Source organism: Bacillus rossius, chromosome 18, assembly GCF_032445375.1.
Source record: "Bacillus rossius redtenbacheri isolate Brsri chromosome 18, Brsri_v3, whole genome shotgun sequence".
Lineage (NCBI taxonomy): Eukaryota > Metazoa > Arthropoda > Insecta > Phasmatodea > Bacillidae > Bacillus > Bacillus rossius.
The window spans coordinates 6,157,755-6,183,132 of record NC_086345.1 but is presented as its reverse complement, the minus strand read 5'-3'; the positions used below and the strand labels follow the sequence as shown (position 1 = coordinate 6,183,132).

The following is a 25,378-nucleotide window of genomic DNA, read 5'->3' as shown; positions in this document are numbered from 1 at the left end:
AGAACTCGTCGGGCCCTGTTATCTTAAGCGGGCTTCACATGGTGGTGTTGCGGCTCAGGTTTAACCCTGCCATGCTGCAGGGATATGCGGGTCGCGGCGGTAGGGACACACATGCGCCTGACGCCACCCCGACTTAATGGCATCTAGTAAGGGAGTATTTTGGCAGAGGGCAACACAACAGGGTTTGAGCTTATTCTGAAGTGAGTAATAATTTTGTTAATTCGTGTTAGTAGTATATAATAGTTCCTCCTGAAACTCGAGTCGGGGTGAGGAGCCAAGTGCCGGTACGCCATCTTGGATTGTGATGTTATGCTCGGCCATCTTGGATGACCTTGAGCCTTGACCTTGACCTTCAAAATTTTCCAAAAATGACTCAAAATTTGCCAATAATTCACTTTATTCGCCCAAATGTCCAACCATTAGAAAAAAGTATCTCCAACGAATATAAAAAATCGGAAAATTAAAAATTTCCTAATTTTGAGGAAAAAATTACTGTTTTGAGGGAACATTTCCCATTTTAGTCTTCAAAAATGTCAATGGCTTGAAAATTCCTAAAATTGGTTTAAGACTTCTAAAAGCAAGCCACCCTAAGCTGCTGAGGTCATGACTTTGACAAATAGGAAGCCATTGCCACCATTTCGAAAGTAAAAGCATCACCATTGCACTTTTCGTTATGGCAGCCATCTTGAAAATCTGTAATTATTATCAAAAAAATTTGAGAAAATTTTTAAATGAATAAAATGATTAATAATATTTTTTTAGAATGTTCTGCCAGTCTACCATCTTGAAATTTCGTAATTAATATCGGTAAAAGTTGGGAAAAATTTCATATTTATAAACAATTATTTAAATAATATTTTATTTAAAAAATGCACTTTAATCATTATGTCCATGGTTCTAACTCGGCGAGAGCAAAACAAAATGGCGATGGATCCTTCCTCCACTGAGACCTGTAACAACTAACCTCCCACTACTAATGCCAAGGTAGATATATCGCCAGCTAATATGAAATCACGTCCACCAACTTGTTTTCATCTGTTGTATGCCGCCATCTTGGATCCGACATGTATTTGTCAACTAGAGTTTGCTACCACCATGTTAGTTTAATTTTCACCTGCTAGAGTGCAGTAATTATTTATTTCCAGTTACCGCCCACCATTTTGTCGGCCATCTTGGCCGTCATTTTGGAAATCTGTATTTATTAAGCTAGAAATTCGGGAAAAATTCCAAAAATCATCAAAAAAATCAGCAATTAATTATTTGATTAATGCGATCGATTACAGTGCTTGGTTCAATACAATGCTGGGCGTATAGGCCAAGTGTCTTCAAACCACGAGGCTGGGTCAAGTACAATGTCAGACGTATAGACAAAATGTCTCTGAAACACAAGGCCTTCTTCTTCGATAGCAAATTTAACATATTTCAAGAATTCAAGACAAAGTCTTTGAACTATCGAACCATAAGTATCGTTAAAATTTATTTCAAGCAATAAGACCAACAGATGGAAAATATTTTTACACTTACTAAAGGACCATGAATCCCTGTCAAATATTTTATTAAAACCAAGAGATTTTGAACCAGTAAATATTCAGAGCAGACTGCAGACTTGACTACACACATTTAACGAAACGACACACATTCAACAAAAGAAAAGGACATGCAGTGTACTCGCAATACACACACTTTACGCGCAATTGACATGCAATACACACAATGACACGCAATAAACTCGCGGTAAACACACAATGGACATCCAATACACACACTGGACACGCGATGGTCACACAGCACACACTGGACACGCAATGAACATGCAATGTACATATTTATCGAACACACAATGGTCGTGCAATACACACACTTGACACGCAGTGTACACACCGAACACACAATGAACACGCAGTGCGTTCATTGAAAACTCAATCGCGATAACTCAGACTAAGAAATCAGAATACAAGAAAGAAAACAATAAATTTAGAAATCTAAATAATTGATTTATTTTTCAATATTATTCACATGCAAATTAAACGAGTGATTATAGTATGTAACCAGCTCAGTTCTTAGCTACTTCATCGATGTGCAAGTAGTTTCCTTTACGAACCGACGTCACCAACAGTTTCAGACGATGGACCAGTATGTTAGGATCATCCCACGACTGTTGCTGTTTCCATCATCCATGCAGGTTTATTATTTATAAGATATCTGAAGCCTTCTGTTTTAACACCAGCCTCAAGGTCACCATCGTCATCGTCCCAGTGACCATCATAAGCTTTATCATAATAATTTATTTTAACGTGCCATTTCCATCTTTTTGGTCTCAGGGATTGCCAGCTTTAGGTGCTTCATCACAGTGTTTGGTCTTGTCACTGTCAGAGTCACTATCGCCATCGTCGTAGATGTTACTGTAACAATTTTAAATCGATGACGTTGAAGATTTTTCGTCGTCTAAAAGCTTCCTTTTGAAGTGTCCATCATTTTTTCAAAGTATGGAGTATCTACTTGAGAAGGGCTTGAATGAATCCTCATTTTTCACGGTGATGATATTTCCATTGGTTTCGGCCTTCCAAAAACCGTCAGCATCCTCCAAGTTAAGTTATTTGTCGAGATCAGGAGAGCTATGAACATAATCATGTTCAAGAAAAGGAAAATTATTTACATCATGCAGCACACTCTTCCTTAGTGTAGTGGCTTTATCGATGCCCTCTTATCTCGTAAGTGGGCTTGGCTTTACAAGCTCTGCCGCATCTTTTTAAGCTATCAATTCGTGTAAACAACCTGCTACACCGATCACATATTAACATTTTGCATAGTGGGTTTTTAGACAATCATTCTTCTCGTGACGTCTAGCGTTCCTTCATCAAGACAAATGCCTTCCTGCAGTATCTACAGATGTGTCCTTCCGATACAGGTGCAGGCAACGAAACAGGGTCCATGTTAGCTTTTGCGACTAATGCCAGATGCAAACTGAGATTTTTAAATTGGAACAGTTACTTACATAAATTTTTTCATTATTTTATCAGCGAGAGTTAATTAATCTCATACAAGAAACTTGTCGCAAGTAGGCTCAGGGCGGCTTGATTTTAGAAGTCTTGAGCTACTTTAAGGAATTTTCAAGCCGTTGACATTTTTGAAACTGGAAATTTCCCCTCAAAACGGGAATTTTTTCAAATTGTTATATTTTTTGGAGTAATGTTTTCCTTAAAAACTAGAATTTTTGTTGAATTTTGGCGAATTTTCGGCAAATTTTGAGTGATTTTTTGGCAATTTTTGAAAGTCAAGGTTAAGTTCATCCAAGATGGCCACATGATGACACAACCTAAGATGGCGGACTGGCACCGGGCACTTCACTCAGACTCCAGTTTCAGGAGGGACTATTATATTATATACTACTCGTGTTTATTTAGAAAATTGTCTTTTTGCTCTTTTTCTCTCTGTCTTTTACCCCTTACATATACTTACAAGTCGAAGTTTGCCAAGAAGTTTCATTTCTATCATGTGTACTGAGTTACACGCGCTCTTTTTTTATTCTTTGCTGGAATTGATAATTAAGACCAGTTTACGACCGAGTTCTTAATAATTAACAGTAAGGACTAATCCTTAAGGCTGTGCTTCACGCGTCATGTTGATTTATTTTAGTTTGTTTTTGTCATTACTCTTTAAGAACTACTTTTAAAATTTTAACTTTCTACCTCTTTTTCATTTATTGTTCTGCCACAAATATTTTCAACATATATTTACTTAGTCTTAAATAACGGGTGTAAAAAGGTACGCAATTCTTCATAATTATCATCACTTGCTTTACTTTTTTACACCCATGATATTACACTAAGTTCATTTCTGTTGAGAATATTTCTGGACGAACAGCAGATGCAAGGGAGACGACGAGTTAAAATTGTAGGCGTAGCCCTTAAGAACAGTAATGACGAAAAAACCAGATATCAAAATTGAATGTGATACTGAGCCATAATGTCTGTATCTGTGTTACGTTTGTAATGGTTTATGACTAGAGAATTAACATTCTTAAGTAATAAATTTATTTACGTGCACGATTTATTTGTTTCCATGAACTAATACTTTGGGTCTCCGATGTATTTTTAGAAATATAAAAACTTTAACTTTTTTAATTCTACGAAAGGTTCATTTTCTATTTAATATCTGATAATTTTTTCTATAAATTAAAACTTGACAGACATAAGCGATCTTGGCTTTCGATGTCAAGCCACTGTGCAGTGGTAGTGTACACCGACGTTTCGCTCTGCTTTGCATCAGGCATCTTCAGAAGGAAGAAAGCCCCCTATACTTACTATAAAAAGAAGACTCCTGACCACCTCCTAACACTTAGTTGATACTCAACCGTGACGATGCCTGCTGCAATACAAAGCGAAACGCCCTTAAAACTATCGCTTCGACAAGGATCAACCTTGGAAGCAAAGATAGATTTTAAGACAATGATCATGGAAGCCTGCAGTCTTATATAAATTTATGTAATTGGTTGATCCGCCAAAATAAATCCCTACGCCAAACCCAATTTGTAATAGAAATATGAAAACAATGAATGAAGTAAACTGAGTTCTCTTCACGCCACTTAAGGAGAAGTCTCACACGCCATGTTTTTTTAATTTTATTTTCTCACCGTTACTATTATTCAAGAGCTATTTGTGTTGATAAACACTACACACCTCTTGCATTTGTTGCTCTGTCACAAATATTTTCAAGAGATATTTTTTAAGCGTGATATCGCACGATTGATAACAACTACAAATTTAATACAATTTATTGGATGTTCGCCATTGCAGTTTTTCACTGTTTTTCATGGGAAGAATTCAAGAACGCAAACTAAGAAATAAAAATTAAAACATAAACCCACAGAGAACAACCCTAAATCAGTCATGTCAGACAGATAAACCCAACAATGTACCTAAACAGGTATCATGGACAACACAACAATGACAGCACAGACGAACACATTCAAAATGAAATACCAGACGGTACAAGAATTTCTTGGAAGGAATTTAGCCATGAAAATATAATAACAGCATAGACGAACACAGTGAGCTAACAGCGACAAGACAGTTTCAACAATAAAAGTAAATGCAGGTAGACAATAAAACCTGGACAACGAAGACAATATACTGATACGACCTTTGTGGGGAAAACTGGGTTCGTAAGAGATAGCCCAATTAAATTTTATTACAGTTTTATTAATTATTAATATTTACAACACTAATAAATGTTTGTGCTATAAAATTTCCGATCACCAATCACTGACACATAAAAATGTTTATTCGCAAGTCATTCAATGTCTGTCAAGTTCCACAGTTCCCACTCCTCACTGGAGCTGGGCTCAACAGTGGTTCGCCCCTTACATCGCGCCTGTCCACACACACAGTCTCGCGCCACTCAGTCGCACTCTCTCGATCCAGTTGAACTCCGCGTCGCGCCACTCTCGAGGGGGTCTCTCACCCTCTTCGCCGATGTCGCACTTCCCTTCGCTCGCGGATCTTTCCGAACTCTCAGAACTCCCGCGGAGGCCGGCGTCGCTGCTTAAGTACCCGTGGTACCCTTCTCGAACTGACGAGAGCAGTTGTGAAGAGTTACGTCATCCTGGGCCGACCCGATGCCCGAAACATCGAGAAAGGTGGTCTTCATTCGCGCTACTCCGCGCGGCGGACAGTTTTAGCCCGGAATTCCCAGGCTGCTAAAAGTGATAATAGCCCGAGGCAGGATGATGTGTGGAGTGCGGAAGGGGTAGGGGGTAGCATCGACCCTTGTAATCCGGCAGGCATGCGTGACATGCCTTTAGTCAGTGGATGGCGTGTGACACGGCGCATGACGCCAGTGGCCATGCAGGGCCGCCAACCAGCTCTGATCCTGTGAACACAACCTTGAAGATAAACAGATATCATGAACAACATAACGAACTCAACCCCGACGAACATAGTAGGTTACGGAAAACAGGGGGTTTATTTATGTTCAACCTCTTTCCCCTAGCAGAGCTAATGGCTGGCGAGGGCTTCACTGATTGGCCATGTACCTAGCCAATGGCAGGTGGTTAATGAAAATCTACAATTATTTATGCTACTCTTTACACCTGTTATACAACACTTGGTGAATATCTGTTGAAAATATGTAAGACAGAACCACAAATGCACGACAGGTATGGAGTTAGTGACAGAAATAGCCCTAAAATAATAGTAATGGCGAGAAAATGAAAGCACCAAATAGTATAGAAATGTGTTTTCTGGGACAGGCTTAAGGATGTAGTGTGTACTGCAGGTCAATGACCCCGACCGCCATCTTTAGTTATGACATCATGGTGGCCATCTTAGATGACGACCTTTGACCTTGTTCCCGTGGCCATCTTGGATTCCGCCATATTGGATTCTACCATCTTTAATTCTGAAATTTTAAATCTTAGAAATTTTGCCATTTGGTTTTCTAGTTCATTCCGCCATTTTGGAATCGATTGTTCCATTCTATTATGTTGCAACTTTCGTTAGGGGCTATCTTGAAATACACAATTACTATTCGATTTTAACTTGAAAAATATTAAATTAAAAAAAGAGTTAATGAAATTTTAATATAAAAACTTCGCCATTTTGAACTTCGTCTGCCATAGTGAAAATCTATTTATTTTATTCTAAAAATTTGGGAAACATTTCAGGTTCACAAAAATATATTTGTTTGATTTTTATGAAAAAGTACTTATGCCATGGAGTCTTCAGTTCGAACCAAGTGAGTTAGACAATTATTTATGTAATGCAGCACATTCTTCCTTAGTGTAGTGAATTTATCGATGTCTTCTATCTCGTAAGTGGGCTTGACTTTACAGATTCTGCCGAGTCATTTTAAGCTATCAATATGTGTAAACAACCTGCTACACCGATCACAGCTTAACATTTTGCATAGTGGGTTTTTAATACAATCATTCTTCTCGTGACGTCTAGCGTTCCTTCTCAGGAGAAATGCCTTCCTGCAGTATCTACAGATGTGTCCTTCCGATACAGATGCAGGCAACGAACCAGGATCAATGTTAGCTTTTGCGACTAATGCCAGATGCAAACTGAGATTTTTAAATTGAACGAAATTTGCAATGTTAGTGAGAGGGACAATGGATTCCAAGATGGCGAAATGTTCTATAAAACTAAATTGCAGAAAGTTCTAGGATTTAAAATGGCAGAATCCAAGATGGCGGAATCCAATATGACGAAATCCTAGATGGCCGCCGGGATCAAGGTCAACGGTTTAGTTACTTTCGAGTTTGCCGCCGTGACGTCGTGATCCAAGATGGCGGGTGGGGTTCATTGACAGACACCAAGCCTGTCCCAGAATGCACACGTGTATACTACTGACCGGCACGGCGTGTCGTGTTCGCAGAGCAAGACGCGGAGTCGCCGGACGGTGACCGGAACCCGGAGGTGAGGCCCGGGTTGTTCGAGGGAGACATGGTGCTGGACTCGGAGGTGAGTCACTCGCGCCCAGCACCCGACTTCGCGGGGAAGCCTTCTTTTCACAGACGAGAGAGCCAAGCGCCCGATCGTGCATCTTCGGTTTTTTTAATATTTCATTGTAAATAAATATGGCAGTGTTTATAAAAGGATACTAATGGTCAATTAGGTTAGGTTAGCTACATTATGAATTCTTTAAAACATTGTGGACGGTTGATTTGGTTAGAATAGCTACATTAAAGATACGGGAAAAAAAAGCTTGAACTTCGGGGAACTTCGGGTTTTGGCTCTCTCGTCTGTGAAAAGAAGGCTTCCCGACTTCGTGAAGTGGTTTTAACTTCAAACCAATGAAATTTCGCGATGCATCCGACATCTGTTAGTAAATAATTATATTAACTACCAAATGATTATCCCACGACCTCTGACCAGCAATTTGTGAACACAGTTTTTTTTTTCAATATATAAATTAATTTGGGTTATGTAAAGTAAAAATTTTAGTTTACCATTCTACCTACTATATACATATATATATATATATATATATATATATATATATATATATATATATATAATGTATTTCTGGTGACATTTTGTAAGTAATAGCAATGATACATTTTTAAAGCAGGAATTACATACACGTGATTAATTCGATCGATTCCTGTTCTTTGTTTGATCCTTGACTGATGAAAAAAAAAGTAATTTAATTAACCACCACATCGATTTAAAAATAAATCGACAGGTACGAGGAAAAACACAAGATTTTTACAACCAAAAATATAGTCATTATAAATTCTACTCAAATACAGGAATACTTGCGAAATTATCAATATAATAAACTCTTAGTTCTGTATTGTCTTTAACTGACTGATTCTCAACTCCACTCGGTTTACCGAACACAGAGACCAGCCAGATCCTTTACTGACATAGTCTTCCTCTTCCCGACAGAGTTTCTGGATGCTGTGTTCAACAGACTGCTTTACATCGTCAGAACTGTAAATGAGAGTATTTATTGTCTTGAACGAACACTTCTTTACTTGGTCCTCGAACGGATATGGTTTACCATATACACAGTCCAGCCACAAGATCCGTGCGTTGCTACTTCATCAGTAAGATGATTGATAATGTTCTGATTGACATCGTCAAGAAAAGTAGAAATTTATTTGACTCAATAAATGTATTTAGATAAAAGTAGTCATTCGAAATTCCATGATTCAGATTTCGCCAAGAGGAATCCATGATGCACCCAGCATAGTTTTGGGTTTAGATTCATGTCCATCCATCATCGCAATCGATTGCTGTACATCTTCTTGTGTGCTTAAACGCATATGAGTCTCCAAACTAAAAATATGAGACGAAATGTCTCCAGGTAGTTCCAAAGTAGGCACACGTACTTCACTTTCACAGTTTTTTTTTTTTTTTGTGTTGTGTGTCAAATTATCAATAAGAGTAAAACAAACATGACACATACCGCAGCGATTAAACGAGAAGGATTCTTCATAAATTTACTCATCTCATGTCTTCGTGCATTATGGGCAAATGAAAACGACTTATCATAGTAGCTTCAAGGATGTCCAGTCGATGAAGACGAACATTTCAGGCTCGAACCGAATGCTGATGTAACTGCTGCAGTACCAATTCCCGATGTACTCTTAAGCGATTCGATACATTGCTGTTGCAACCTTTACTTTCTGCCGCGCAGCCGGGCCTTCGAATGTATTCAAGTGTCTTTTCAAATTATCATTTCTTATAAATTGCTTGCGACACATTTTACAGCTAAACATTTTGCGAGAAAGATTACACAGGTATGCACAAAAAAAAAACATTTTCCAGCTTCATGGGATATTTTGCTGATTTACATGTTTTAAAGGTTGCGGATTCTAAAAATGACTCCCGTAACATTCCATCACGTAGCTATAGGTTTTTTTTTTGCAAAATAAAAACAATTTTTGATTAAAACATTTATTACAATGAACTAAACATATTATATGTTCTAACAACTACTCCAAATATAATTTCTGTTATATTTATACATAACTAGCTGCAGTACCCGGCGTTGCCCGGGCTGAACACAGGGTGAAGGGGACCTTTTTCGAAATCAGATGTAGTTAGTAATTGTCTTCTTAATTTGAATGTCAAGTGTGCAAAATAATTTCTACCACTTGCATATCCCAGCAGACGTTCTGCCAGTGTATAGTTATTTACCTCTATATATCTAAAAAAAAAAAAATTATGGTATGTATGTAATCTAGACTCTATAAAGCACAATAAAAAAAAGGCTGAAAAATAAAAGATTACTGATATTGAAAAGATTCCATTATGTAGCTAATGCTTGGCATACGTTGCAATGCCTCATTCAGTTTTATTTTGTAATTTGTTTGAAGTAGTTACATATTTACAAATCATCTATCCATCTCAATAAATAAATATATATTTTTATATATTTTTATTTATCTCTATCTACATCTATATATCTATGTATCTCTCTATCTCTATTTATCTCTCTATATGTACATATATACATCTATACCTCCCACTATCTCTATCCTTCTACATACCAATCTCTATATATCTTTGTACATCTATATATCTCTTTGTCTTACTCCATTTCATTCTCTATACCTCGCTCTATCTCAACCTATCTCTCTGTCGCTCACTGTCTCACTCTATATCTATCACTATTTCTGTCTCTCTTTTATATATAATTAAATTGTGCCATGCGTGTGCACTTATACAACGAAAACAGACGAAGTGCCGCTATATAATATGAAATACACACATTTGTTTAAACTATTTGTGCTCCAACTATTGCTGTACCCTCTCAGAACTTCCATCGAGTTCAGTATAAATGATGCCATCAAGTTCTCAGAAATAATCAGATACTGAACTAATATATCAGACAAGTCAAACAAGCCGATCTGAACTGCACCATAATTGGAGGTGGACTGAGGGCCATGTCGTCTGGGACTCGTTTATGTACTCAGGTTCGCTAAAAGCACATTCATTCCAACGGAAGCACATTTTGAAGCACAAACAAAATAAACACATTTGAAAGCACGCAAAAAAATGGAAGCACATCTGGAAGCACATTCGTAAAAAAAAGAAAGCACATTTGTAAGCAAAATAAAAAGACTTGTTCAAAACACACACACAAAAAGAATCGTGTTTGGAAGCACATTCGTTAAAACGGAAACACAATTGGAAGAGCACTCGATAAAAAAGAAGCACATTTGAAAGCACACTAAAAAAAGCATATTGGTTAAAAAGGAAGCATATCTGGAAGCACATTCGTCAAAAAGAAGCACATTTGAAATCACATTCGACAAAGAGGAAGCACATTTTGCAGCACACTCAAAAAAGGGAGCACATTTGGAAGCACATTAGAAAAGGAAGCACAATTAACGAAAATGACGCACACATTTACAGGAAAATTCTGCTTGATAGGATACGATCCCATTAGCAGTGATACAATCCCATCAGTAGGGATACGATCCCATCAGTAGGGATACGATCCCATCAGTAGGGATACGATCTCAGCAGAGGGATACGAACAACAGGATACGGTAGGATACGATCACACCAATAAAATACTATATTACATACTTAAATACGCGCATTTAACGAAAAGGACATGCATTTACACGAAAATTCAATTCGGTAGGTTACGATCGCCAATTTACGGCAGGCTACAAATACCTCAAGCTATCTTTGGCTCCAACTGCTCCAACGATATTTGACTACAAGACTAAAAGGCTGCATGGCTAAGATGCCACAAGGCTACTTGGCTACGAAGCTACAAGTCTAAGAGGCTAAAAGACTATGAGGCTACAAGGCTTCGAGGCTACGAGGATACAAGTATATAAGGTTCAAACTGACTACATTAGCTCCATGCAGCAGCCAGAGTGTATTTACCTCATGCAAAAAAAACCTTTTTGGGAATATTTCCGATTCTTGCCAACAGATGTCGCCAGGTGTTTTGAAGAGTTGTATTATTACTTTTTTTATATGGAATGTGGAATACTCAATGCCGATCTCAAGAGAAAGACGGCCTCGCTAGATCTCAAGGGGAAGGGAAATCGTCTTGCATGTCAGTGTTTCTTACCTATCTCTAGGCATAGTAATTGACTGAGTAAAGAATCTTTTTTGTCTGAATTCTACCTGTTAAAAAATATTGTATGTGCTGATTTGGTATCAGGAATTGACTAATCAATCAAACTGAAAATTTTTGCATATCTCATATCGGAAAAAAAAAATGCATGCAGCGGTTGTTTTCTCAGGAATAACCAGAAGCACTCGGAGAATACCAGCAGAAGTCTAGCCAGGAATAATCAGGAGTACACAAAGAAAAACAAGTTGCTAAATCAAGCTAATTAAATAAATAAAAAATTAACAATTATAAAATTCGAATTCTGGCTTGTGCTAGAACTATTATGCTTGCTGAACAAGGGGAAAGTTCTCAAACTGACAGAAGTTGTTTTGTAATTTGCACAGAATAAAACATTCAAACTTAAATATCAGACAGCACAAGGATTCCGTGGAACGAATATAGTCATTAAAAAATTCGTACCAGCACAGACGAACCCAGTGGGACGTAAAGACAATAACAGTAGGGTCTGCTTGTGCCTGATGACGGGAACAGATGCCAGCTCCCGAAACGTCGCAACAGTGCTTAATTTCTAAAGTTTTAGGTGTGGGAACTCTAAAGCGGGATGCTCAGACCGGGGGGTCTGGAATACCCCCCAGGAAGGAGGAGGGTCCGGGGGCCCTCCCCCGGGAAAAAGTTTTGAAAATTATAACTGTAAACCCGCGTTTTTAGGCCATCCAGACATAATACTACAATTATTTTTATAAAAAATTGATATTTTAATGGTGATTACTTTTTAAAGTGCTTGATTATGATGTAAGAAAATAAAAACATGAATTTAAATTGAGTTCACCCTTTGCTCCATTAACATCTTGTTGACTACTTTCACTGACCATTTTGTTTGAAGCAATGAAGCTTACCAATATTACTTTTTTAATGATCGGGACTTGCAAACAAAGCATAATATTGATCCAACGTAATTGTTTTTTAAACTTTTAGTTTTAAGTGCGTTCCCTTGCGTTCCGGCACTCTTGGGAGGTAAGGGAACGCCGTTCCCTTGCGTTCCCACTGAAATTAACCCCTGCGTCGCAACTGTTTTGTCATAGGAAACCTGCTGTGTTCGTAGGTGTTGTCAATGAGTTGTCCATAATACCTTTTTAGGCACCTGCTTAGGTTTGACATAGCTATTTTAGGCTTGTTCTCTGTGGGTTTACGTTTTCAATTTTATTTCTTAGTTTGCGTTCATGAAATTTTCAATTACAAACAGTGCAATGGCGTATGTTCGATAAATTGTATTAAAGCATTAATATATGCTGAATAAACTTATATTTTACCAGCTTCAGTGTCTATATTACTGTAGTCTATATAATTGGGTACACAATCTACGTATGAACATTATTTAAACGGCGTGCGTTGTTTACTATTGGTCATTGTATAAAGTGATTAATTTGAATAATATTCAAGTGTTAAATACGACCAAACACTGGACAAAGCCATGTTTAGTAAATCTTGAACTGTGGAACAACTGAGTCATGTTGTTGTTGTAATGAGGCTGTGACTCTTCCAGGAGAACAGCCTGTGGAGAGTCGGACTCCGCAGCGACGTGCACAGGAGACGGCTGTGGAGCAACAACACCGTCCCCTACGTCATCAGTCCTCTGTACGGTGAGCACACCCGAGTGCGCGGTGCCGGTGTCCGCCATCTTGGATTGTGGCGTCACGGCGGCCATCTTGGATGACCTCGATCTTTCACCTTGACCTTCAAAATATGCATATAATTGACAAAAATTACTCGAAATTCGCCAAAATTTGTCATCAAAATTCGCAAAATTTCGATAATTATTATCTATCCTTTAAAAAGAATTCCGCAAAAAAAATCTTTAAAAAATCAGAAAAAAATTATAAAATTTCCTAATTCCGGGGTTAAATTTTCCGTTTTTTTTTTTAGAAAAAATTTCGTTTTTATTTCACAAAAAGAAAGACAAAAAAGAAGCACAATTTGCATTACACTCAAAAAAAGGAGCACATTTATAAGGATATTAAGAAAGAAAGCACATTAGAAAAGCACAATTAACGAAAAGGACGCACATATTTAGATGAAAATTCTACTCTATAGGATACTATCCCATCAGCAGCGATACTATCTCATCAGATGGATACGATCATCTTATCAGAGAGATAATATAATGGAAGAGTCCCCATTGAGGCTTATTCCCCATTGGAAAGACTCCCAATAAGCCTCTGGAGAGGCGATTTGACCCTGACTTGTAAAATATTTGTAGCAAATTTTTTTTTGGTAATTATAATTAAAGTATCTTTTATTGCATCAAGCAAGGATCGAACCAAGGAAGGATATCGATCGAATCAATCATTATTTTAAAAAGTGGTTTTTAAAATGATTTTTTGGAATTTTTCCCGAATCTATATCTTAAAATCTGAAGAGTTTAAAGATGGCGGCCAAGATGGCTGAAAATATGGCGAACGTCACTGTAATAAATGATTCCTGCACTCTAGCGGGTAAAAATTTCCACCAACATGGCGTCAGTGCCAACGCACTCTAGGAGACAAAAACAATATGTCGAATCCAAGATGGTGTCCTCCACCAGGCGAAAACAAGATGGCTGTCATGCCATCATACCTTTTTGGCATATCTACCTCGGCATTAGGGATGGGATGTCAGTCTGTCGAGTGACTTCCGTGGAGGAAGCATCAATATGCATTTTTATTTTGCTCTCTCCGGGTTCGAACCAAGGACTCCATGTCGTAAGTGCGTTTTTTTTAATTAAAATTGTATCATGTTATTTATGAGTTTAATTTTTTTCCTTTTAAAATCGGATAATAATTATGGATTTTCAAGTTGACTTCCATAACGAAAAGTGCTACGATGACTTCCTAAACATAATAGATGGCAACCGTAATTGAAAGTGTAACGATGATGTCATATACATACAAGATGGAGACCGTAACCAAAATTGTAACGTTATAGAATCCAAGATGGCGGTAGTAACGAAAAGTGCAACTGTGACGGCCAAGGTCAATGCTCCCTTCTAGAGGCTTATTGGAGGCTTGCCCATTGGGGAATTTAAGCCTCAATGGAGACATTTCGATTTTTTTTTAATTTTGGTGAAATAAAAACGGAAAATTGAAATTATTCCCTAAAATTTTTCTGATTTTTGCTAATTTTGGTCAATTTTTGACCAATTTTGGCAATTTCTGAGTGATTTTTTATCAGTTTTATGCATATTTTGAAGGTGAATGTCAAAGATGAAGGTCATCCAAGATGGCCACCGTGAAGTCACAATCCAAGATGGCGTACCACACTCCGACTCCAGCGCCAGTCTTGGGTAATGCACACTTCTCACCCGTCACCTCGGTCCTCTTGTTTCTCTCGACGTGTTGCCTGTGAGCCAAGAGGTGCGCCAGGTTGGCAATCACAAAAGAATTGCTTCCTATTACCATTGAATATAAAATACCTGCATGTTAATATTCGGCAAGCCTTGCTCACGACTTCGTCCGCGGGGAAAGAATAAATCGCAAGAGTTATTTAAACACGAAATATGAACAATTATTGTTTACTATGAGCACTAAAATTGAATTTAACTAAACGCTTCCCTATAAATACATGTTTGGTTTCACGTCCGTGAGCATGAGAACATGCTACGCATGGCTGTCCACGGCTGAAAACAACATTTACTGAATTATATACCCAATTTGTAAACAAAAAAATTTGCCCCTGTGTTACTAACTTTCATTAGAAAACATAAATGAACGGGCCGTTGCATCATTTCAAACTTAGGTGAAGGGATAGTTTGTGGGTGTGTCGGGAACTTTTTTTTTCAATGTTGCACAACTGCGGCACCGCTTGAGACGTCAATGGATTTAAAAAAAAAACGTAGTCTGGGGGTTACTATCTACATCTGTTTTTAAATTTTAATCCAATAACATCAGCATTTTTTTGAGTTGAATCATTTCATACAGGTGGCAAATATGTTTTAAAAGATATTTTTGATTTAAGTCGGCTTATATGGTATTCTAACGAAACAAAATAATTTTTAATAATTCGCAAATAACACAGAACTTTTTTTTTGTTTTGCTGTAATATTTTGTTTTTCAGAAAACAGTTATTTTGTTCTCGCTGTTGCCGGTTTTCGCGCATAATTTCGGCTCGGTAGTGACGCAGTTGGTGATAGCGTCAGAGCGAGCCGTTTTGGCAGTAAACACGAAGCTTTACGCTAGGGCATAAGTTCCTGGGGAAGGGGGGGGTTGTTTATTGGGTGCCCTGGAATCAACCCCCACCCCCAACTGATGATGCAATCACATCAGTGAATCGGGAATACTAAACGTAATAATAACGCCAATATATGCCTTAAGAAAAAACTTTTGAACATCATAACGTTTCCCGCTTGTGGCATGTATACAGGTCTCAGTGGCTGGACCAGCTACCCAACGCGCTAGGCACTTGTGTGTGTCGCTAGAGACATGCAGAACTCGTGCCACATATCTGGCACCAGGCTAGACTACACACGGTTTTAGAACATAGTTAAGTCAATTTATATCCTTCATTGGCTGTAGTTACATTTCACCGTCTGTCCGGATTGGAATTTGACTTCCTTCTGAGCGGGATAAATAATTCAATATCCAATAGTATATAATGTAATGATAAAATATAAACAAATACAATCTTTACTTACTCACTGACTGACTCTGTAAAGTTGTATGAATTCAGATTTCATACGATTACAGTGTGACATTTTCATTGCTGTTTGATAACGACGGCAGCACAAACGAACACATTCAAACTATTACTACTATTATTATTTTCGTCACTAAATTATTTCCATGGAATTATTGTGCTGTCTGATATTTAAGTTTGGATGTGTTCGTCTGTTCCTTCGTCGATGTGTTGTCCATGATACCTGTTCAGGCACAGTGTTGGATTTATTTATCTGTTTGACATAGCTGATTTAGATTTGTTGTCTGTGGGTTCATATTTTAATTTTTTATTTCTTAGTTTGCATTCTTGGAAAAACTTCAATGGCGTATGTCAAAAACATGTATTAAATAAAATAAAAATTGGTTGTCTGTAAAGTCGGTTTACGGACGTTATTTTAACGTGACAACATCATAACAAAACATTGATGAAATCATTGCATACTTTCATGAATAAAATTGAATCATTTTTAATGAATTATCACTATTTTGTATGGATACAAAGACGGAGTGAAATGAAATCTACAATTTAATTGATAATTTTACTTTTATTTGCACTCATTAATTCAAATATGTTTATTACTTTAAATAACATATTATTTTAACTATAACTTTAATACATGTTTGCTATTTAACTTCTTCCAGTCTGTGTTATTCTGCTAAGGATAGGACGATGATAGGAAAAGTAGGAAACGAATGGGAGTGTTTCAAGTTTAATGTGCCTCGAAAAAAAGTAAAATCGATGGTTGTTCCAATCGAGTGGAAGAGAGATAGATGCGGCGCATGCGTACAACGGGCGTAACGGGACAACGCGCGTTACAGGACACTTTATTTCGTTACATCGATTTATTAGATGTTGTCACGTCAAAAAGTTCCCATCGCATGAATCGTTTGAAGAACGCAAGTACCTCTGCATTGGAACGTGCACTGTGGCCGATGTTGCAGAGCCCGAGGACTACGTGACCATCTACAAGGCCATCACCACGCTCAACTTCATGACGTGCGTGAGGTTCGTGCCGTGGGACGGCCGGGCCAAGGACTACGTGCTGGTGTGGCCCGTCAAGTATCCCAAAGGGTAGGTGAGTGTGCCGGCAGCCAGCTGTGAGGGGGAGCGGGCCAGTATTGACTCATTTTAGAATACACACCCCTGCACCTTCTGCACCGCTCCCAGGCATCCCACGCAAATAGATCAAGTCATAATCCCTTTTACTCGGGCGTCATCTGCAGCAGCCCGCCATTTTGTAGTCCGCAGTGTGCCGCCATTTTGTAGTCCGCAGTGTGCCACCATTTTGTAGTCCGCAGTGTGCCGCCATTTTGTAGTCCGCAGTGTGCCGCTATTTTGTAGTCCGCAGTGTGCCACCATTTTGTAGTCCACAGTGTGCCGCCATTTTGTAGTCCGCAGTGTGCCGCCATTTTGTAGTCCGCAGTGTGCCACCATTTTGTAGTCCGCAGTGTGTTCCGCCATTTTGTAGTCCGCAGTGTGTTCCGCCATTTTGTAGTCCGCAGTGTGTTCCGCCATTTTGTAGTCCGCAGTGTGTTCCGCCATTTTGTAGTCCGCAGTGTGTTCCGCCATTTTGTAGTCCACAGTGTGCCGCCATTATGTTTTGGCCTGTCGATGGCAGCCATTTTAGTTCTGTAGCTCGGAGGTTAGGTGTCGCCAGTGTCGCCGATAAATTTTATTCTGTACAAAACATCTTTATTAATGTGCCTGAGTTCCGAACCGAGGGACGCGACTATGTTGAGGTTAGAAAACATGCATCTTTAACCCACCTTTTTTTTAAATAAATATGGGTGGCACACCGGCAAGTTTTTGACGGTCGCCGGTGTGCCAATCATCTCCCCTTCCTTAACGTTTGTATGTTTATGTCACCCCGAGTCAATTTTAAATTGTAGGTTGAGGTTGTTGGTGTGTTACGACAACGCGAATTACATCCATGTCTTGGCCAGAACCGCCGCACCGTAGCCCGTTGCGTTGTCTGTCGACTGCGCCGCGGAGGCCGACACCGCTCGGCTAGCAGTTCAGTTGGAGCGTGAAGTAGTAGATGAGGAGTGTAGTACAGGAGTGTAAGTAACAGCTGAAAGTGCGCCCGTGTGGTGACAAGCTTGGGAGGGGGGAACAGTCCTCCACGCCTCACCGCGCGAGCGGAATCCACAGTCGCTCCGTCGGAGAAAGCTCGGTTCTGCTCGGGAGCTCAGCAGACAACTGCTTCCTGGACGGCCGAGTGGAAGCTCGAGCATCCCGTGTGGGATGTCCTGAGAGCCGCGAGTCGGGGGAAGGTTTGCACGACGAGCTCGAGCCGACATTCTGGCGGGGCGGGAGCTGGGCTATGGGAGGTTCCAGCATGGCCTCCACATTCGATCACGGGCCCTGGAACCCCGCCCTTGTGGGGGTCATGGGTTCGGGTCTGACGGCTCACACTGACCTTCTCTGCCACGGAACTATGGAACACAGCATCTTTTACCTTGAAACACAGCATAAAAGCTTTAAAAGTTAACTTAATTATACAGTTTTCAGTTTTACAAATACAAATATTAATTATAAATCAATGATGATTATTTACCATATTTTTTAAGATGCATACCTAGTATACACAAACTAAATAGTTCATTATGCCTGCCTCACTTTTCCTATAGTATACAAAATTCATATATTTTTTCCTTTGCAAAAGTCACAAAAGTAGACTTTCAATCAAAAGGGTTCAGTATCAGCGCATAGTTCACAAGCCCGTCCTTTGCAAGATGTGCATCGAATTCATTGTTCACCTGATGCATCCTCTTTAAAAGTTCCATACAAAATAAATATAAGCCTCTAATTAACCGCTATCAGTTTCAACGAAGGGGCAAACATCGTCTTCTTCATATGATGATGACGACGGAATATGATTTTCCTGACTGGCATGTTTTCTTTTATTGGCCTAATTTTTCAGGTGTAGATTTTTTTAGTATTCAAACTTGTTGAATTTGCATTAAAATTATGTTTTCTTTTGACAGTATCATGTTTTCTTTATGCATTCTTATTTATAGTTTTACCAGGGAATCGCTATCATTGTGCTTCCTTGTTTTCTTCCTTTGTTTGAAGAGTTCCTTGCCTTGGCCTTGAGATGTTGTACAACGTCCTCTGGCGATAGGATGATGCTTTGGCTAACTACTTTACTAGTACTGGGTATAGACTCCGTGAGTTCATTAACCAGTACAGATGAACCTGGAGCATTCAATTTACTTTCGTCAGTTTGTCTGCTTTCCCGTAGACCTAGCAGAGTTAGTAGACCCAGCAGAGTTAGTAGACCCGTCGTTGGATTGGCTTGCAGTTGCTTCACACAGGCAAACTTGTATGCTAAATCTCGCACACCTTTTTTTTTTTTAGAAAAAAAAGTTTATTATTGCTACTTTTTTTAATGTAATTTAGGGAAAAATTTTCTTCAGCATCAGAAAATATTTTTATTATGTCGAGGTTCGGTTTGTATTGAAAGGTTTCACTCCCAGAATTCAGAAATTTCGAAATTTGTCTTTACAGATTAGCCATTTTACACTTGTATACTTTACAGGCTTCTCTGATATTTTCGTTTCAGGAGGTTCAAAACCACAAAATTTGCCTTCCTCATAGCATCTGGAGTAACTTTACTTACTCTTGGCACAGCGATCCGTAACACACAAAGGATAGCATTTAACTTTGGAACATGTTCATAGGTACATCATCGTGTGTGTGCCAAGGTACAATAAGCAGAAAAAATTTACAAACATGGCGGTCTAATCTAGTGGTTAGAAGAAAACTTTGATTAAATCGTTTGCATATTCAGCAACAGACTCTTAAGTGACAATGTTGTAAAACACAGGCGCCCCCCCCCCCCTTTTTTTTTATTTTCGTTAAAAAAAAATTAAGAACGACGCATGAAATATTTACTTTCGCTTCTTCAAACACTGTTTCAGCAACACAACGCACAATTTCCAGTAAAAACGAGACAGAACTGCCGTCAGAGATACTTAGCATTAATCTTCACAACCTACTGATGGATTTAATCGACTATACGGTAGCACTTCCTATAATCCGCAAAAGTTCTAAAGTACACTATGCTCTAGGTGAATAAATTGACGAATTGAACATGTTTCGGAATTTTATTAATATTACTTAAAATTATACGATTCAAATGCTATAGGTCGTTTGATTTTTTATGATTTAAATAGGGTAAATAAATTAAAACATCATTAACTTAGTATGTCAATGTTTTACAATGTTGGAAAAACCGAAATTTACAAATTTTTTGCAAGATTCGTTGTGATTATCTCCTTACAGTATTTTTTTATCATAACAAAAATATTCCGATATGTACAAATAATTATTGTTTCAGGCGATTATAATAATTAGTGAATTAATGTTATTAAAAACATTTATAAAAATTTTACGAAAACTTTAATTTCCTTAGTTTAACTTTCAGCACTTTGCGCGAATGTATTGTTAACAGATATTTAAGTTTCTCACATTTCTTTATTATTAAAGGAGGCAAGTTCTTTGCATTAGAGAAGTCCGAAAAATATATTTAATATTTTTGGTGTATCATAGTGCAGATTAGTTGTGATAGCAGAACGAGACAGAAAAATTACCATATCGTAAAATTTGTCCAATTATGACTTGAGTTTTCCTGTTCGCTACTCGACTATACTGCGTATAATGTATTTTTATTTTATATAAGATATCAAACCTTTCTATTTAGTAGTGATGCGCTTTTTCAAACTGTAATTCCGACTTTGGGAATGTATTCGCATCTCTCGTTGAAATCCTTGTTCCCAAATATTCCAAATTTTGGGGGTTTCACACCAAGTCGGCATTTCTAGGTGCAAGGACCAGATTTTCGACAAAGTGTGATGGTTTTTTTGAATGGTAGTGGTAACATGTTAGTATTTATGTTTTCCTGAAGTAATCCGTATGGGAGAGAGCCTTGCCATAGTCCATGGCATATCCCTTCCCCAACCACTAGGAGCACATTTTGGTGTTGACGAAGTATGATAGTGCTCTGATGTTAATGGTCCTTATATATATTTACGTTTCCACTAATTCACTGGAACGAAATACTGGGGTAGATCCTTGCCAAAGTTCATAAAGGATACCCTCCCCAAACCCCAATAGTGCATGGTGTAGTACAGGACCAGCTAGTGCCACTAGTGGTGATGCAAGAGTGTGCTTGGTTGCTCGCTAGGTGCTGGTCGCACGTGGGACGGACCGGTGGGGCGCTGCTGGTGTCTCTGGAGCCTCCCGACCACAAGAGCCGCAACTGCCTGGGAGGAGACATGGTGGAGTACAAGGACCCCCTAGTGCCACTAGTGCTGAAGCAAGAGTGTGCTTGGTTGATCGCTAGGTGCTGGTCGCACGTGGACCGGACCGGTGGGGCGCAGCTGGTGTCTCTGGAGCCGTCCAACCACAAGAGCCGCCACTGCCTGGCGGAGACATGGTGCAGTACGAGGACCAGCTTGTGCCACTAGTGGTGATGCAAGAGTGTGCTTGGTTGCTCGCTAGGTGCTGGTCGCACGTGGGACGGACCGGTGGGGCGCAGCTGGTGTCTCTGGAGCCGTCCGACCACAAGAGCCGCAACTGCCTGGGCGGAGACATGGTGTAATCCAGGACCAGTTAGTGCCACTAGTGGTAATGCAAGAGTGTGCTTGGTTGGTCGCTAGGTGCTGGTCGCACGTGGGACGGACAGGTTGGCGCAGCTGGTGTCTCTGGAGCCGTCCGACCACAAGAGCCGCCACTGCCTGGGCGGAGACATGGTGGAGTACAGGACCAGCTAGTGCCACTAGTGGTAATGCAAGAGTGAGCTTGGTTGCTCGCTAGGTGCTGGTCGCACGTGGACCGGACCGGTGGGGCGCAGCTGGTGTCTCTGGAGCCGTCCAACCACAAGAGCCGCCACTGCCTGGCGGAGACATGGTGGAGTACGAGGACCAGCTTGTGCCACTAGTGGTGATGCAAGAGTGTGCTTGGTTGCTCGCTAGGTGCTGGTCGCACGTGGGACGGACCGGTGGGGCGCAGCTGGTGTCTCTGGAGCCGTCCAACCACAAGAGCCGCCACTGCCTGGCGGAGACATGGTGGAGTACGAGGACCAGCTTGTGCCACTAGTGGTGATGCAAGAGTGTGCTTGGTTGCTCGCTAGGTGCTGGTCGCACGTGGGACGGACCGGTGGGGCGCAGCTGGTGTCTCTGGAGCCGTCCGACCACAAGAGCCGCAAATGCCTGGGCGGAGACATGGTGGAGTACAGGACCAGCTAGTGCCACTAGTGGTGATGCAAGAGTGAGCTTGGTTGCTCGCTAGGTGCTGGTCGCACGTTGGACGGACCGGTGGGGCGCAGCTGGTGTCTCTGGAGCCGTCCGACCACAAGAGCCGCAACTACCTGGGCGGAGACATGGTGGAGTACAAGGACCCCCTAGTGCCACTAGTGGTGATGCAAGAGTGTGCTTGGTTGCACGCTAGGTGCTGAACGCACGTGGAACGGACAGGTTGGCGCAGCTGGTGTCTCTGGAGCCCTCCGACAACAAGAGCCGCCACTGCCTGGGCGGAGACATGGTGGAGTACAGGACCAGCTAGTGCCACTAGTGGTGAAGCAAGAGTGTGCTTGGTTGCTCGCTAGGTGCTGGTCGCACGTGGGACGGACCGGTGGGGCACAGCTGGTGTCTCTGGAGCCTCCCGACCACAAGAGCCGCAACTGCCTGGGTGGAGACATGGTGGAGTACGAGGACCAGCTAGTGCCACTAGTGTTGTGGCAAGAGTGTGCTTGGTTGCTCGCTAGGTGCTGGTCGCACGTTGGACGGACCGGTGGGGCGCAGCTGGTGTCTCTGGAGCCGTCCGACCACAAGAGCCGCAACTACCTGGGCGGAGACATGGTGGAGTACAAGGACCCCCTAGTGCCACTAGTGCTGAAGCAAGAGTGTGCTTGGTTGCTCGCTAGGTGCTGGTCGCACGTGGGACGGACCGGTGGGGCGCAGCTGGTGTCTCTGGAGCCGTCCGACCACAAGAGCCGCAACTGCCTGGGCGGAGACATGGTGGAGTACAGGACCAGCTAGTGCCACTAGTGGTGATGCAAGAGTGCGCTTGGTTGCTCGCTAGGTGCTGGTCGCACGTTGGACGGACCGGTGGGGCGCAGCTGGTGTCTCTGGAGCCGTCCGACCACAAGAGCCGCAAATGCCTGGGCGGAGACATGGTGGAGTACAGGACCAGCTAGTGCCACTAGTGGTGATGCAAGAGTGAGCTTGGTTGCTCGCTAGGTGCTGGTCGCACGTTGGACGGACCGGTGGGGCGCAGCTGGTGTCTCTGGAGCCGTCCGACCACAAGAGCCGCAACTACCTGGGCGGAGACATGGTGGAGTACAAGGACCCCCTAGTGCCACTAGTGGTGATGCAAGAGTGTGCTTGGTTGCTCGCTAGGTGCTGAACGCACGTGGAACGGACAGGTTGGCGCAGCTGGTGTCTCTGGAGCCCTCCGACAACAAGAGCCGCCACTGCCTGGGCGGAGACATGGTGGAGTACAGGACCAGCTAGTGCCACTAGTGGTGAAGCAAGAGTGTGCTTGGTTGCTCGCTAGGTGCTGGTCGCACGTGGGACGGACCGGTGGGGCACAGCTGGTGTCTCTGGAGCCTCCCGACCACAAGAGCCGCAACTGCCTGGGTGGAGACATGGTGGAGTACGAGGACCAGCTAGTGCCACTAGTGTTGTGGCAAGAGTGTGCTTGGTTGCTCGCTAGGTGCTGGTCGCACGTTGGACGGACCGGTGGGGCGCAGCTGGTGTCTCTGGAGCCGTCCGACCACAAGAGCCGCAACTACCTGGGCGGAGACATGGTGGAGAACAAGGACCCCCTAGTGCCACTAGTGGTGATGCAAGAGTGTGCTTGGTTGCTCGCTAGGTGCTGAACGCACGTGGAACGGACAGGTTGGCGCAGCTGGTGTCTCTGGAGCCCTCCGACAACAAGAGCCGCCACTGCCTGGGCGGAGACATGGTGGAGTACAGGACCAGCTAGTGCCACTAGTGGTGAAGCAAGAGTGTGCTTGGTTGCTCGCTAGGTGCTGGTCGCACGTGGGACGGACCGGTGGGGCACAGCTGGTGTCTCTGGAGCCTCCCGACCACAAGAGCCGCAACTGCCTGGGTGGAGACATGGTGGAGTACGAGGACCAGCTAGTGCCACTAGTGTTGTGGCAAGAGTGTGCTTGGTTGCTCGCTAGGTGCTAGTCGCACGTGGGACGGACCGGTGGGGCTCAGATGGTGTCTCTGGAGCCGTCCGACCACAAGAGCTGCCACTGCCTGGCTGAGTTATGGTGGAGTAGGAGGACCAGCTATTGCCACTAGTAGTGCTGCAAGAGTGTGCTTGGTAGCTTGCTAGTTGCTGGTCGCACGTGGGCTGGACCGGTGGGGCGCAGCTGGTGTCTCTGGAACCTCCCGACCTCAAGAGTCGCAACTTCCTGGGAGGAGACATGGTGGAGTACAGGACAAGCTAATGCCACTAGTGGTGATGCAAGAGTGTGCTTGGTTGCTCGGTAGTTGCTGGTCGCACGTGGGATGGACCTGTGGAGCGCAGCTGGTGTCTCTGGAGCCTCCCGACCACAAGTGCCGCAACTGCCTGGGAAGAGACATGGTGAAGTACAAGACCAGCTAGTGCCACTAGTGCTGATGCAAGAGTGTTCTTGGTTGCTCGCTAGTTGCTGGACGCACGTGGGATGGACCGGTGGGGCGCAGCTGGTGTCTCTGGAGCCTCCCGACCTCAAGAGCCGCAACTGCCTGGGAGGAGACATGGTGGAGTACAGGACCAGCTAGTGCCACTAGTGCTGATGCAAGAGTGTGTTGGTTGCTCGCTAGGTGCTGGTCGCACGTGGGACGGACCGGTGGGGCGCAGCTGGTGTCTCCGCCACCTCCTGACCGCAAGAGTCGCAACTGCCTGGGAGGAGACATGGTGGAGTACAGGACCAGCTAGTGCCACTAGTGCTGATGCAAGAGTGTTCTTGGTTGCTCGCTAGTTGCTGGTCGCACGTGGGATGGACCGGAGGGGCGCAGCTGGTGTCTCTGGAGCCTCCCGACCACAACAGCCGCAACTGCCTGGGAGGAGATATGGTGGAGTACATGACCAGCTAGTGCCACTAGTGCTGATGCAAGAATGTGCTTGGTTGCTC

General features: G+C 42.0%; 1 protein-coding gene across 1 annotated transcript in view; it reads left to right on the top strand.

Annotated features, from left to right (window-relative positions):
• LOC134541039 (mucin-4-like) overlaps nucleotides 1-25,378 on the top strand; it is a 68,902-nt gene that overhangs the window by 30,006 nt on the left and 13,518 nt on the right. The window contains exons 3-5 of the mRNA XM_063384177.1: nucleotides 7,378-7,463; nucleotides 13,097-13,193; nucleotides 17,184-17,313. Coding sequence (XP_063240247.1) covers nucleotides 7,378-7,463; nucleotides 13,097-13,193; nucleotides 17,184-17,313 — 313 coding nt within the window. The remainder of the gene's footprint in view (nucleotides 1-7,377; nucleotides 7,464-13,096; nucleotides 13,194-17,183; nucleotides 17,314-25,378) is intronic.